Below are 11,242 nucleotides of genomic sequence, written 5' to 3'. Positions count from 1 at the left end.
CCGCCGGTCTCACGTCGTTCTCTTCGTACCGGCGGGACGGTCGTTTTAATTTAAATTCTCTACCGTCTTCGACAAATATAGTTCTCGATCGTTCCGTCGAGTGTCTTTTTCCATCACGATTTCATCGCGCGTTACATCATTCCTTGCGCTGTTTCTTATCTTTGGTAATTTAGAAAAATCATTCTCTACTTTCCTAACTTCTGGTTTTTTTCCTCCTGTCTGTTTGTTTGTTATTTTTCCCATGAAGCTTCTTTAATGGGATATAGCGAACAAATCTGTGAAATAGATAGGAAAATAGCCGTAACCGGTGCTTTTTATTTCTTTGATACACCGTAACGATTACGGGCTGCGTTCTTGCACGATGTCTCACGTGGACCACGCGACAGTCACGAATTTAAATTACGGAGATTCTAGTTCGCCATCGCTTGGAATGCTTTAATTATCTTCCACGGTGTCGGTATCGCGATCGACGTGGTGCCACTGGTGTCCATTGCGCGCTCTTTCTTTTCCAGGAATGCAATTTCGCGTGTCCGTACGACTTCTGGTGTTCCGCTGAGAATCGTCTGTCTCTGACAAAGTATAATTACACGGGAATACGACGACACAGGTAAGCGTGATAATTCATTGAGAAAGAAGAAGATTATAACGAAGATTTTAATGAAACATTTCGATCAATGTAAAATAAGCTAACAGGCGTATCGTTCGATTTTCTTCGTAGCAAAGTGTTCCTTTTTCTTTCGCTCGAAAGTCATAACTGTAATATATGAGCTAATACAACGTGCGCAGATACAATTTTTCATCAACGCGCTACTATCTTCGCATAATATTGAAATACATACGTGTCTGTGAATCGACGTCCATTTCTACTGCAACTCCTTGAAATTGCCTCTGTTTTTCTAACGCGTGACAAATCGCAACACCCACTCGAACAATAAGCTAATAGAACATGTACTCGGAAAATTGTTAATCCACGTACTTTAATCTGCATTGGATACTAAAACGCACGCGTTCGTCTATAAAGAACGCGTTCGTTTCTATCAGTATACGCATTGTTACAAAATCTGTCTCTACGATTTTTAATTCACGCATTTCTATCTCTATCAAATATTAGCATACACGTGTCCGCGTACGAACGTTCGTTTGCATTGCGACTCCCTAAAATTCCATGTCGAGCTTCTACGTGTCGTTTGAAGTAGGCCAAAAAACAACGCGCACAAACACGATACCAGAGACAGGTTAGAGAAAATAGAGAGGCAAGGTCCGCGATGTTCGGAGGAGCGTAGGCTGGCGAAAAAAGAAGAATAGAAAAGAAGGCGATTGGAATGGGACGGTGGTAGGTGATCGAAAGGGGGGAAAGGTGATCGGGACAACGTGGAAAGGACTCTAGCCAGTTCTGAATGACTGGCGGCGGGCAAGTGTTGCCACGTGCCGACGAAAACTTGGCCCGATAAATCATGAATAGGGTCTCGTGAGTGTGTAGCCAATCTTGTTTCTGACGGGGCGGTCGAAATTTCGAAAATCGAACGTCGACAACCGCGAACGATTGAACCTTTTAACGCGAACGGTGTCAGAAGTCGGAGGAAACCACTTACCGTCACCTGCGTCCCTTTCCGCCGACTCGTTCGAAAGTGTATTAACCAACTTCGACGTGCAGATATTTACGAGGATGTAAGCGTTCCGAGAAACCGAGGCGCTTAGCCGGAGCCGGTGCGAAGCGGTGCTCTCAAAGTAAAGGCTCTACCTGCTTTGATTCCGCAACGTTTTCGCTCTTTAATTGAGATACTTTCGTCTTTATCGTTAATGAGCGAAATTCTTTCGATCCGTCCGAATGATATCGAATTTTCGGACACATCGAATTTTAATGGAAATTACATACCGTGATACTTGCTTTAATTTGCTTTCATTGGATATATCGAGAAATACGTTCGTGATGTTTTCTTATTATTCGTTTGCCGAGATCCCGTGCCGATACGCGGGCTAAATGTGAAATTGTGCTGTGAAACGTTTGTCCTACGTATCGAACGCACAAAGAAATTCGTGACTAGCTAGAACGATCGCATTGACGCGCGATAGGTCTGTTACGAGTAGGCACGCTAGAAACAAGTTTCGATAGGAACAAATTCTGGAATTTATGCGATACGCGGAATTTAGGATTTATGAATATACAATAGAAACGAGTTTCAACGCGAAGAAATTACGATAGCAATTTGAAAATCGTCGTTTAAGTGCAACAGCGCAAGAGTAGATATTACATATCATATCTCTGACAGAGTAATAAATTGTTTTAGAATTGAAACGAGGAAACATCTAACAAAGAGAAGTCGAGCGTTAAATCCACGGTATCCGCGTGGGTGCTTGGCAATACCGCGCGTAAACATAGGACAGAAATCGGAGAAGTTTCAGTCTAGTTACCGGCGATACCTCGTTCTCGTCTCTGATCGGTCGGTTCATCGTCGAAAGGAGGAGAAGGTAAACCAAAGGACGACAACGAGTCAACGACCAACGCAGCAAGACAAATAGCGCGAGATAAAAAATTTCGCGTACAGAGGAATACACTCAGCCAAGGTGATGAAAAGAGATTGCAGTTTTTTGAAAGTTGCGAGCAGCGGGCGTGAAGAAGTTCGGAAAATACACGAGGTGGCATTCGGCGTGACCTTTCGACGCGGAATAGAAACAAACAGCGTTTCGGTGATTTGCCCTAGCCTGTCTACGAAAATAAACGGAAGGTCCAATAACACGAAAATAGAGCGTGTATCTCGCGTATCGGCGACCGCTATTTCGATTTGCACACAATCGAGCAACGCCTTCGCTGTTTGCTCTAGATCTCGCCATCACGGCCGATCTTGCTGCGGCAGGATTTATTGTTGTCTGGCAGCAAGGATGGTCTCGCGACACTCGTCAAAGCTATCTTTAACTCGTCGATGACACTTGTAACTCACGGTATGATTAATGTAGTCTCATAAATTATTCGTCAGACGGTTGTCGAGTTTATCCAACGATTATGCGCGCGTCGATCATCCGCCATTCCTACTTGACGAGCTCGTCTAATTAGAAAATGATCGTCGAACAGTGAACGAATAGAAATTGAATCGGGCAGCTCGAGACTCGTGGCTTCGTATAACCCGTTGACGCAACCGAATCGAGGCGTGCCTAAAATTCTCTATGTAACACCATGTGACACAGATACCGAGATCACCTTTTTCGAAAGTCGGCCCCCATGATCGCATCGAGTCACTTTCTGCCGGTCTGTAGTCGAGATTCCCCGTCGCAAATCATTCTTCGTGATTACTTTTACCTTCGAATCGAACGCGATCAACCGCCGAGTCGTATTTCTCGACGCTTGGTTTCTATTTCTTGCGCTGCTCCGGTAATTCGAAGAAATTAATTCGGAGAATTCAAGGATACACCGTTTGCAAATTGGAGGAGAAAGGACGCGGCTGCTCTCGTATTTTGCGGGTTATGAGACCGTTCTTTTGTCATTCGTAGTTGTATGAAACCACGGCCAACCGTGGGTCATGCGAGTCCCTATCCAATAGCATTCGCAGAAGCTGGGCTGCTTGTTCTCGTAAAAAATTGTTATAAAAAAGGAGCCGACAAAAGAGAGTGTCCTATCCCGCTCGATGGACCTTATCAGATTCCATCGAGTTGCAGCATGACAAGGTCCCTGACACGCAACATGCTCCGCGAACCTTACGATTTAACCTTCGTCGTATATTTTTCTCCTTTTCTTCTTTCTACGATCCCTCTATCCCGCATTTATTTATTTCTTTGGTCGGACCATACATTTCGAAGTTGATAATGAGGAGATTTAATCGATCAATGCGTTCGCTGCTGCGTTAAATAATTTCCATTCCACACGGAAATCGCATGATATCCGTTTTAACGCGTTCACTGGCATCGCTGAGTCGTTAAATTTCTTTTTACCTAATCTCTTAGAATCATTAAAATAGGATAAATCTCACGAAGTAAATAATCACCGACGTAATATTTCGCGCGATATTTCATTAAAAATGAAATGTGATCGCGTAGGTACGTTGCAATCTTTTGCAACAGCCGGAGAAAAATATGTATTTGTTACGCGTTAAATCTCAATATTGATCTAGTCAACGAAACGACGACGCGCGTCGCCGTCACAAACGCGCGAACGAACGTTTACAGTTTGCGTATATACACCCAGAGCGCTACTCCAGATTTCGCGGGGCTTTTCCTTATGCACGGTTCACCGTGTAACGTTCGCTTTCGAGAAACTTCTAAATATAGTCAGCAGTATGAACAAACGTGTTCCACATATGTAATAGCTTAAGCGGACACACGCGTGTAGACGCGTAGAAGGCACATTGGCGCGAGACCATGGCGAATTGTAACGTGCTCGAAGAATACCCGAGGCGCTCGATACCGCGACTCCTCAAGGAAATAGTAATAAAAACGTGCTACAACCAGGTACATTTACTTTCTCTCGCTGACCTTCGTCAGCTGGCGAGTCGGCCGCGGATTTCGAAAACGCCTTTCCTCTAACTTTTCACCGGCGATCGCGAATGAAAACGAATGCCAAATGTGAAAACGGTGACTCTTCCTGTTGGCTTTGACGAAGGAAAATGACGATGGTCTCGAGGCTGAAAATTTGTTACGGAGTCGCAGGAAATTTTGATCGTTCGAACCGTCGAAAGCTGAAAAATTTCGAACGATTTGTTCCAAAAGAAAAATTAAAAAACGAGAACGAAGATCGAAGAACAATGGTGCGAATTTGTAAAGTCGATTGGAGAATCCGAAAATTCTTAAAAAGAAAGTATCGCGGTTTCTTTCGATTAAAAAATTATTTATGTAGAACAGGGGACTCCTTCACCCTGCCGAAAATTTATGTTTCCTGCGACTTTCACGACACTTTTAGCATCGATAATGAGGTTTTGATATCTTTATTATCTGTAAATCTTCTCAACATCGAATTTATGTGATTTCGAATTACGTTATACGTGACATCGAGTTTACTTTAATGTGGTTGGTGATTGAAGATAGGACAGAATTTAACGCGCGATATTTTCGTCAAATTTAAACTTCAAAGAAACGAAATTTCATATGCACCAACCTAATATAAGAACTGGCTACTAAGTATTTTTTTCAGTCACATGGATTTTTATACACGGCATAGCCCGTATATGTTTTTATTGAATATCGTCCTTATTCTTGCGCGGTATTTCGCTCACGAATCACAAAGTTTCTCATACTCGTTCGATCCGTACATTATCGTTCCTCGAAGTTTATCGAAAATGACGGAAGTTGCCGCTGTTTCCGGAAAATTTGCCTATTATCCGCTGTTCGAACAGAGACGATGAAAAAGAAACGGAACGGAAGGAATATAATTCTGACGATATTGCACGGCACGTACGTTACGACTCGCGATCTTCCGCGATAAAGCACGCGTTAGGTGGAATATTTATTTAGCACGGCGCGAGATAAGGGCGGGAAATTTATCCGGGACAAGCGGAAATACGCGCGGTGAATACCACATTACGAAGTTCCCGTACAGGTTTCCATGTCCGTCGCTTCGAACCAGCACCTGTCGCTTGTTAAAACGACCTCTATCATTTCGCGCAATTGCACTCGAAAGAACAATCGTCCACCAAAATTCCTTGATCTCGCCTCTAAAAATCTATCATTTCTTGCATTATATTTTCACGTGTTCCATACATTTTACGAACGAAATATTCCAAGAAAAAAAAAAAGAAGCGGTCTAAAGAGGAAGCGAGGGAAACAGAGTTAAAAAATAAAATAACAGAGGAGAAGAAGTAGAGGGCAGAAAAATATTTCGAAAGAAAGAAGCTTCTTTCCACACCCTCGTTCGATAGGCTTGAAACGCGTTAAAAGGAACGATTAACCTGTTGCCGGTGGAGTAAAACGCGAGCTTCGTTAAGAATGTGTTAAAGATCCGTCTCTTAGCGTTGACTGTGAAGCTCGCCACCATGAGCGTAACTATATCGACGATTGTTCACGACGCCATAAATCTGTTTCTGCGGCCTTTTAATATCGCGTCTGTTTACGACCTCCATCTCGATACGGCTCTCACGATTTCTTTCGCGCGGTGAGAGAAAGAGAACATGTGTATTTAAACGCTATTATGAAAACAGGGAAAGGACGAAAAAGAATAAGAAAACGAAGAAGGAGAGAAGAAAAAAGAAAAGGGAGTGAAATAAAGCGAAGAGGAAAAATAAGAAGTACAAGCATTCACCGAGTAAAAGAAGGCGCAAAAGTCAGCCAGCTACGCAAGATTCACGCCAGTCTCTCACGATACAAGCGTAACGTATAGGCACGCTCGATGCGTCTTCTACCTCGAATTTAATGCCCGTCGTTTGTTCCAGCCACCAAGGGAATATAATGAAGAGATTACGATTCGTCGCAACAGCAGATTCGATTTCGCCTTGGCGATAGTTGCAACCGGGCGATAATTCTTTACTAATTAAGGACACGTAACGTTGGAGCATCGCGACGCATAAATGAACGTGGGTAGCGGTAAACGAGTACCGAGATATTCTTAGTAAGACGTCATGTATCCGACTTAATTGAGCCACGTGCCTTGCAACGCGTCAAACGGAAATTTGTACGAATCAGTTTCAAAGTTAATTAGAGTCTCGGTGGTAAGTAAACGTTCCGTCAATGTAACACGATGGAAGATTTGCGGCTCGTGTTTCGTCGTTTCGCGTCGCCGCGAATAGGGTCGCTGGATGGAAATTTCACACCGTTGAATCTACCATTTCGTAAATTATTCGAACCGAAACAATCGGAGTAAATTTAATAAAACTAGCCTGTGAATTCAATGGAACGATATCGTGTGATTAATTGATTCTCGCTTATCATGCAGATGAAACGAAATATAAAATATCGAATGAAAAACGGTAGTCAAAGTCGATTTCGCGGCCTGATTGCTTTTAAAGTGACTAAAAAAAAAAAAAAAAGAAAAAATCACGAACAATACAACCAGACTGGGAGATAAATCTCTCGATAAGAGAACGAAGTCTTCATAGCCAGCGTCCAAACGAGATACCCTGTCAAGATTTTTATCTGTTTAATTGTCGGCAGCCATTAAAAGGTATATTCGACCGATGGAAACGCTTAATCGATTTATTCCTTGCCACGTACGAAATTATCGATCCGACTGTGACAGTCCACCCACGGAAAATTAATTTCTTAGCCGCCCCCGTTTTCGCGTGCGCTTAATAACCCCGCACACCTCGTTAATTACCATTGGGGCAGCTGAAAGTTACGGCGCATTTATCACCATGTCGAAGTCGAACCCGAAGGAGAAAGAGTACAACGCCATCGATTTTCGTTCGCAATTTCTTGCAGGGTGAAACAAGATTATTCGAGCGAAGCTAATCAATTTGCCGAATTCGGTTATGAACGATTTTTAAGCGATCTACGTTCGAAAACAAGCTGTTAACTCGTTATTAATGGCGTGGTAAGCTGCGAAACATCGACAACTCGATAGCTTTTTTACGTTTCCTCGATCGATGTTAATATTCTCAATTTGTAACTATCGTAATCCAGTAGCTCGTCTACACTATTTTATTTCTATAGGCTATTTCGCTGTCTATTTCCAGGTTGGAGATTAAATCCCAAGACGTTGAAGCTCGGATGACTCAAATAATCCTACGTTGATGTATTTTGTTTCTCGAGTGTTTCAACTTGAAATTTCGTCGAAAGTTTTCTGGTCGAACGGCATGAGGATTAACAGGAAAGCCGTGTGTGGCTGACGTGCACAAGTCGCGTTCTAATTTTGTTACCATTCTCTTAGTCGCGTTTCAATGTCCATCGTGGACGTAGGAATTGCGTCGATGAACATCGGTCCCCGTTTCGATCTATTATGAGTGCTCTATTTTAATAACGCGTCAAAAACCGACGAGGTCGTTGGACAGAATTTTAAATGTGTTCGCAAGTTGCAGTTACGTAAGACAGTAGATTGTCGGTACTTAGAAGAAGACGAAAGGATTTCGCGATCGTACGTCGCGACGATACGACAGTGTAGAAAAAGAAAGGAATGACAGCGATGCGTTGAGTCACCGCCATTGATTAACAACGTCGGCTTTGCCGCCATCTGAATCACAAGCGAGGCATCGTTTTCCTGTTCGTGAGAACGTCGATTCAGCTTCCATTACATTTGGAGATCACAGGAGAAATTAATTTTATTAATTTTCTAATTTTATGCTTAAAAAATAGCGCTTCAACGTTAGCGTTTTATAATGCGATAATATACAGCGAATAGTATTTTTTATTCTCCTATAATTTCATTTGTGAAATATTCGTACAAAGGACGGCTTGATGCGTTTCGATCGTCGAACAAAGGAAATGTAAGAAAATTGGGCGAGCGAGGGAACATCGTAAAGGCGTGCTCGATGCTGCAATATCGGAAAGGCGAAGTCAAATTCGATTTGAAAGCTTCGTACGCGGATGAAACGCGGTTCGATCGATCACGAGAAACGTATCTCTTTTGTAAGATGTCGAGGTCCACCGCTCGGTAACACAATAGTTTAGGCGGAAGAAGGACATTGGTAGCAGGTAGTTAGCGGTGAACGAAAAGCGAAATAGTAGGAAGAGGAAGTGTGGCACACCGTTGGAGATCGATGGTGTTTATTGCAACCCCGTCGAGCTTACTGGATTCATCCATTACCTTCTCTATATCTTTCGCCGGCGAGCTTGTGCTTTTATCGGATATCACTTGCAAACAGAAGCTCGATGCAGTCGATCGCTTGTAGTGCATGTACGAAAGATTCGCTTCCGTTAAGTGCAAACGGTACACTTAAAGGCAGAGTTTTTTGATTATTGCGTACAACATCCTTTAATGAGAAAAATAAGACATGAAAATTGCATAGAACGAAAATTATGATAAATTAAATTCGAAACGAGCTGTAATTTTGTCTTTATATATTTTATACAAAGACATAAGGAAGATTACAGGATAGAAATTATAACGAGTCAGATTAGTACAAGATTGTAATGACACATAAATGAAATCAATTTGCGAAGGTTCGGCAACTGGGCATGCTACTGGCAAACGTGGAGAGGGCTTGTCTGTTACTAACGGCGATCCACATTTTACTCGATAAGGGCGCCTACGCCGAGACATTCACCCTCGGGTACATCACCGGTTCGAAAAGACGTCCAGGCGACTTGGAGTATCAGCGTCCTGGTTACCGGATATCCGGCGCCATATCGCTCGCCGTGGAGGAGGTAACCGAACCGCATATTTTTCCCCGAATGCTTCGAGACTGACCACAATTAGCACGGAAGTACCTAATTAACAACGATACAATTTTGGAATCCCTCTGTTCCACTTATCGCAACATATTCTTGGTAAAATCCAGACAAATCTCTCTTCTCGAGAAAAAAGTTTCGTCGCGAACGCCTGAATGCCTTATCGAGAAAATTAGCTTGGAATAATCTTCTCGTTTTTAGCTGGAAGGAAATTCTGAGATAGCTAGCGCGAAAGTAGAGTTCGCTTTGAACGACGCGGGGAAGTAGAGCCGCGAGGATGGGATTGAATTTAATTAATTCCACGAGTAGAATGTAGGATATATATATATTGCTTGGGTTGGTAGGTGAACGCAGGTGAGCTCGGTCGACGCGGACACAAGCTCGACTTCCTGGTCGCGGAAACTTATGGCGAAGAGGAGACCAGCATCCTGATGACCGCCGATCTCTGGACGAAGAATATCAGCGTTTACATAGGACCCCAGGAAACTTGCATCCACGAGGGCAGAATGGCGGCGGCGTTCAACCTTCCAATGATATCTTACGTAAGTAGCTTTTTCTTTCTTTCTTAGCCTTGACAAAGAATTCCGGTACGTGTATGCGCGTGTCTATCTCGCGAATCTGTGTGTTCGTGAGTCAACTGAAACGTTTCCACTTTGTTCTCTATTAACCCTTCGGCGATGTAATCCGACGACGAAGAATTCAATAACGAACTATTTAATTTCTGATTAAATAGTTCTATTTACTTTACTAATTGAATAAAAAATAGTTATTCCTTTCGTCGATAAAATTTCTCGTATTATTTCTAACAAATGGAAAAAGTAGGATAGAATTTCGTAACGAAATATTAGTTCGCGTCTGATTAAATGAACTCTACCGACTGAATCTACTTATACGAAAGAGAAACCCTGTTATAAGAGAAACTATAGAGAATCAACCTCTTTCTTCGATATGCTTATCGTCCGCAAAACTGGTAACGCGACGAATTAAAAGCTGGAAAAAGAGGGGAAACGAATATGGAAACGTTGAAGAATGCTCTCGCTCGCGTGCTCTTTAGTACGAAATGCTTTCTCGGTTGCGTAACGACGAATGTATCGCCACGAAAAGTTCGTAGTACGAATGCAGTCGAACGAAATCTAGGAAAAGCTTCCCTCGGCACGAGGCTCCTCTTCTTTTAACGGAACGCGAGCCCTAAGCTTTAGGAGCACTTTGGTCGAGTAACAAGTTTGCTGTGTGCATGCTTTCAGCTCGATGTTACTTTTATCGCGGTTTCTTCGTATATCGACAAGATCAAGTACCACTGAGAGTCTTGGACACTCCTAACGTCTTTCCTTTCCATTAAACCTTTCTGGTTCGTTCGGATCTCTTATATTTCTCGCAATATCGTAAGTTACTCGCGTGGAAAGATACAATCGTAAGGACCGCAGCACGCGACCGAAAACAAACGTTGCACGGCTTGTAATACCGAAAGTACGGTTGGACGTTGATTAATCTTCTAATTTGGCCCCAAGTAGTAGCCCAACTAAATCGAGAACTAACTAAAAAAATTGTATCTACCGTGCGATATGATTTCTATGCCGGGTAAAAGCAGTATGCCGATTAATCAAGATCTATTATCTGGTTAATCGAAACTCCACCGTATATGTTTCGACTGTAGCTTATCGAACGTTGCGTTCCATTTAAATCGAGAACCGTGACCCTATGTAATGGCACGAACGGTCTCCGAAGTGTTTCGTTCGATCGTTTTTTCGTTTGTACCGACGTGATCTGGCGGTGCAATGCGCGGTTTAAGCTTCCAGCAGCTGGCGGGCCGACCGAGGAAATAAATTATTCGTCGACCACCGAGGAATACGAATGTGCGAAGCTGAGATTACGACACGTTTAACCCATTCAGCGCCACGGAATGGTCAGCTCGGTTCTTTTATCTATCTCTATATTTCGCCAGTTGCTTCTGCCAGGGTTCCAGGCTCGTTAGCCCCAAACATTTTGCACGATATTCGAA

General features: G+C 43.0%; 1 protein-coding gene across 2 annotated transcripts in view; it reads left to right on the top strand.

The window, feature by feature from the left end:
* Positions 1-6: 6 nt before the first annotated feature.
* The window catches only part of LOC100748515 (guanylate cyclase 32E), a 58,876-nt gene continuing 47,640 nt past the window's right edge, over positions 7-11,242 (top strand). For both annotated transcript variants that reach the window (XM_033318744.1, XM_024364859.1), the window contains exons 1-4: positions 7-164; positions 513-607; positions 9,016-9,219; positions 9,588-9,785. In XM_033318744.1, coding sequence (XP_033174635.1) covers positions 9,031-9,219; positions 9,588-9,785 — 387 coding nt within the window. In that variant the 5' untranslated portion in view covers positions 7-164; positions 513-607; positions 9,016-9,030. The remainder of the gene's footprint in view (positions 165-512; positions 608-9,015; positions 9,220-9,587; positions 9,786-11,242) is intronic.

Source organism: Bombus impatiens, unplaced genomic scaffold (genome assembly GCF_000188095.3).
Source record: "Bombus impatiens unplaced genomic scaffold, BIMP_2.2 scf_0113, whole genome shotgun sequence".
Taxonomy (NCBI): domain Eukaryota; kingdom Metazoa; phylum Arthropoda; class Insecta; order Hymenoptera; family Apidae; genus Bombus; species Bombus impatiens.
This window is presented reverse-complemented; position numbering and strand designations above follow the sequence as displayed.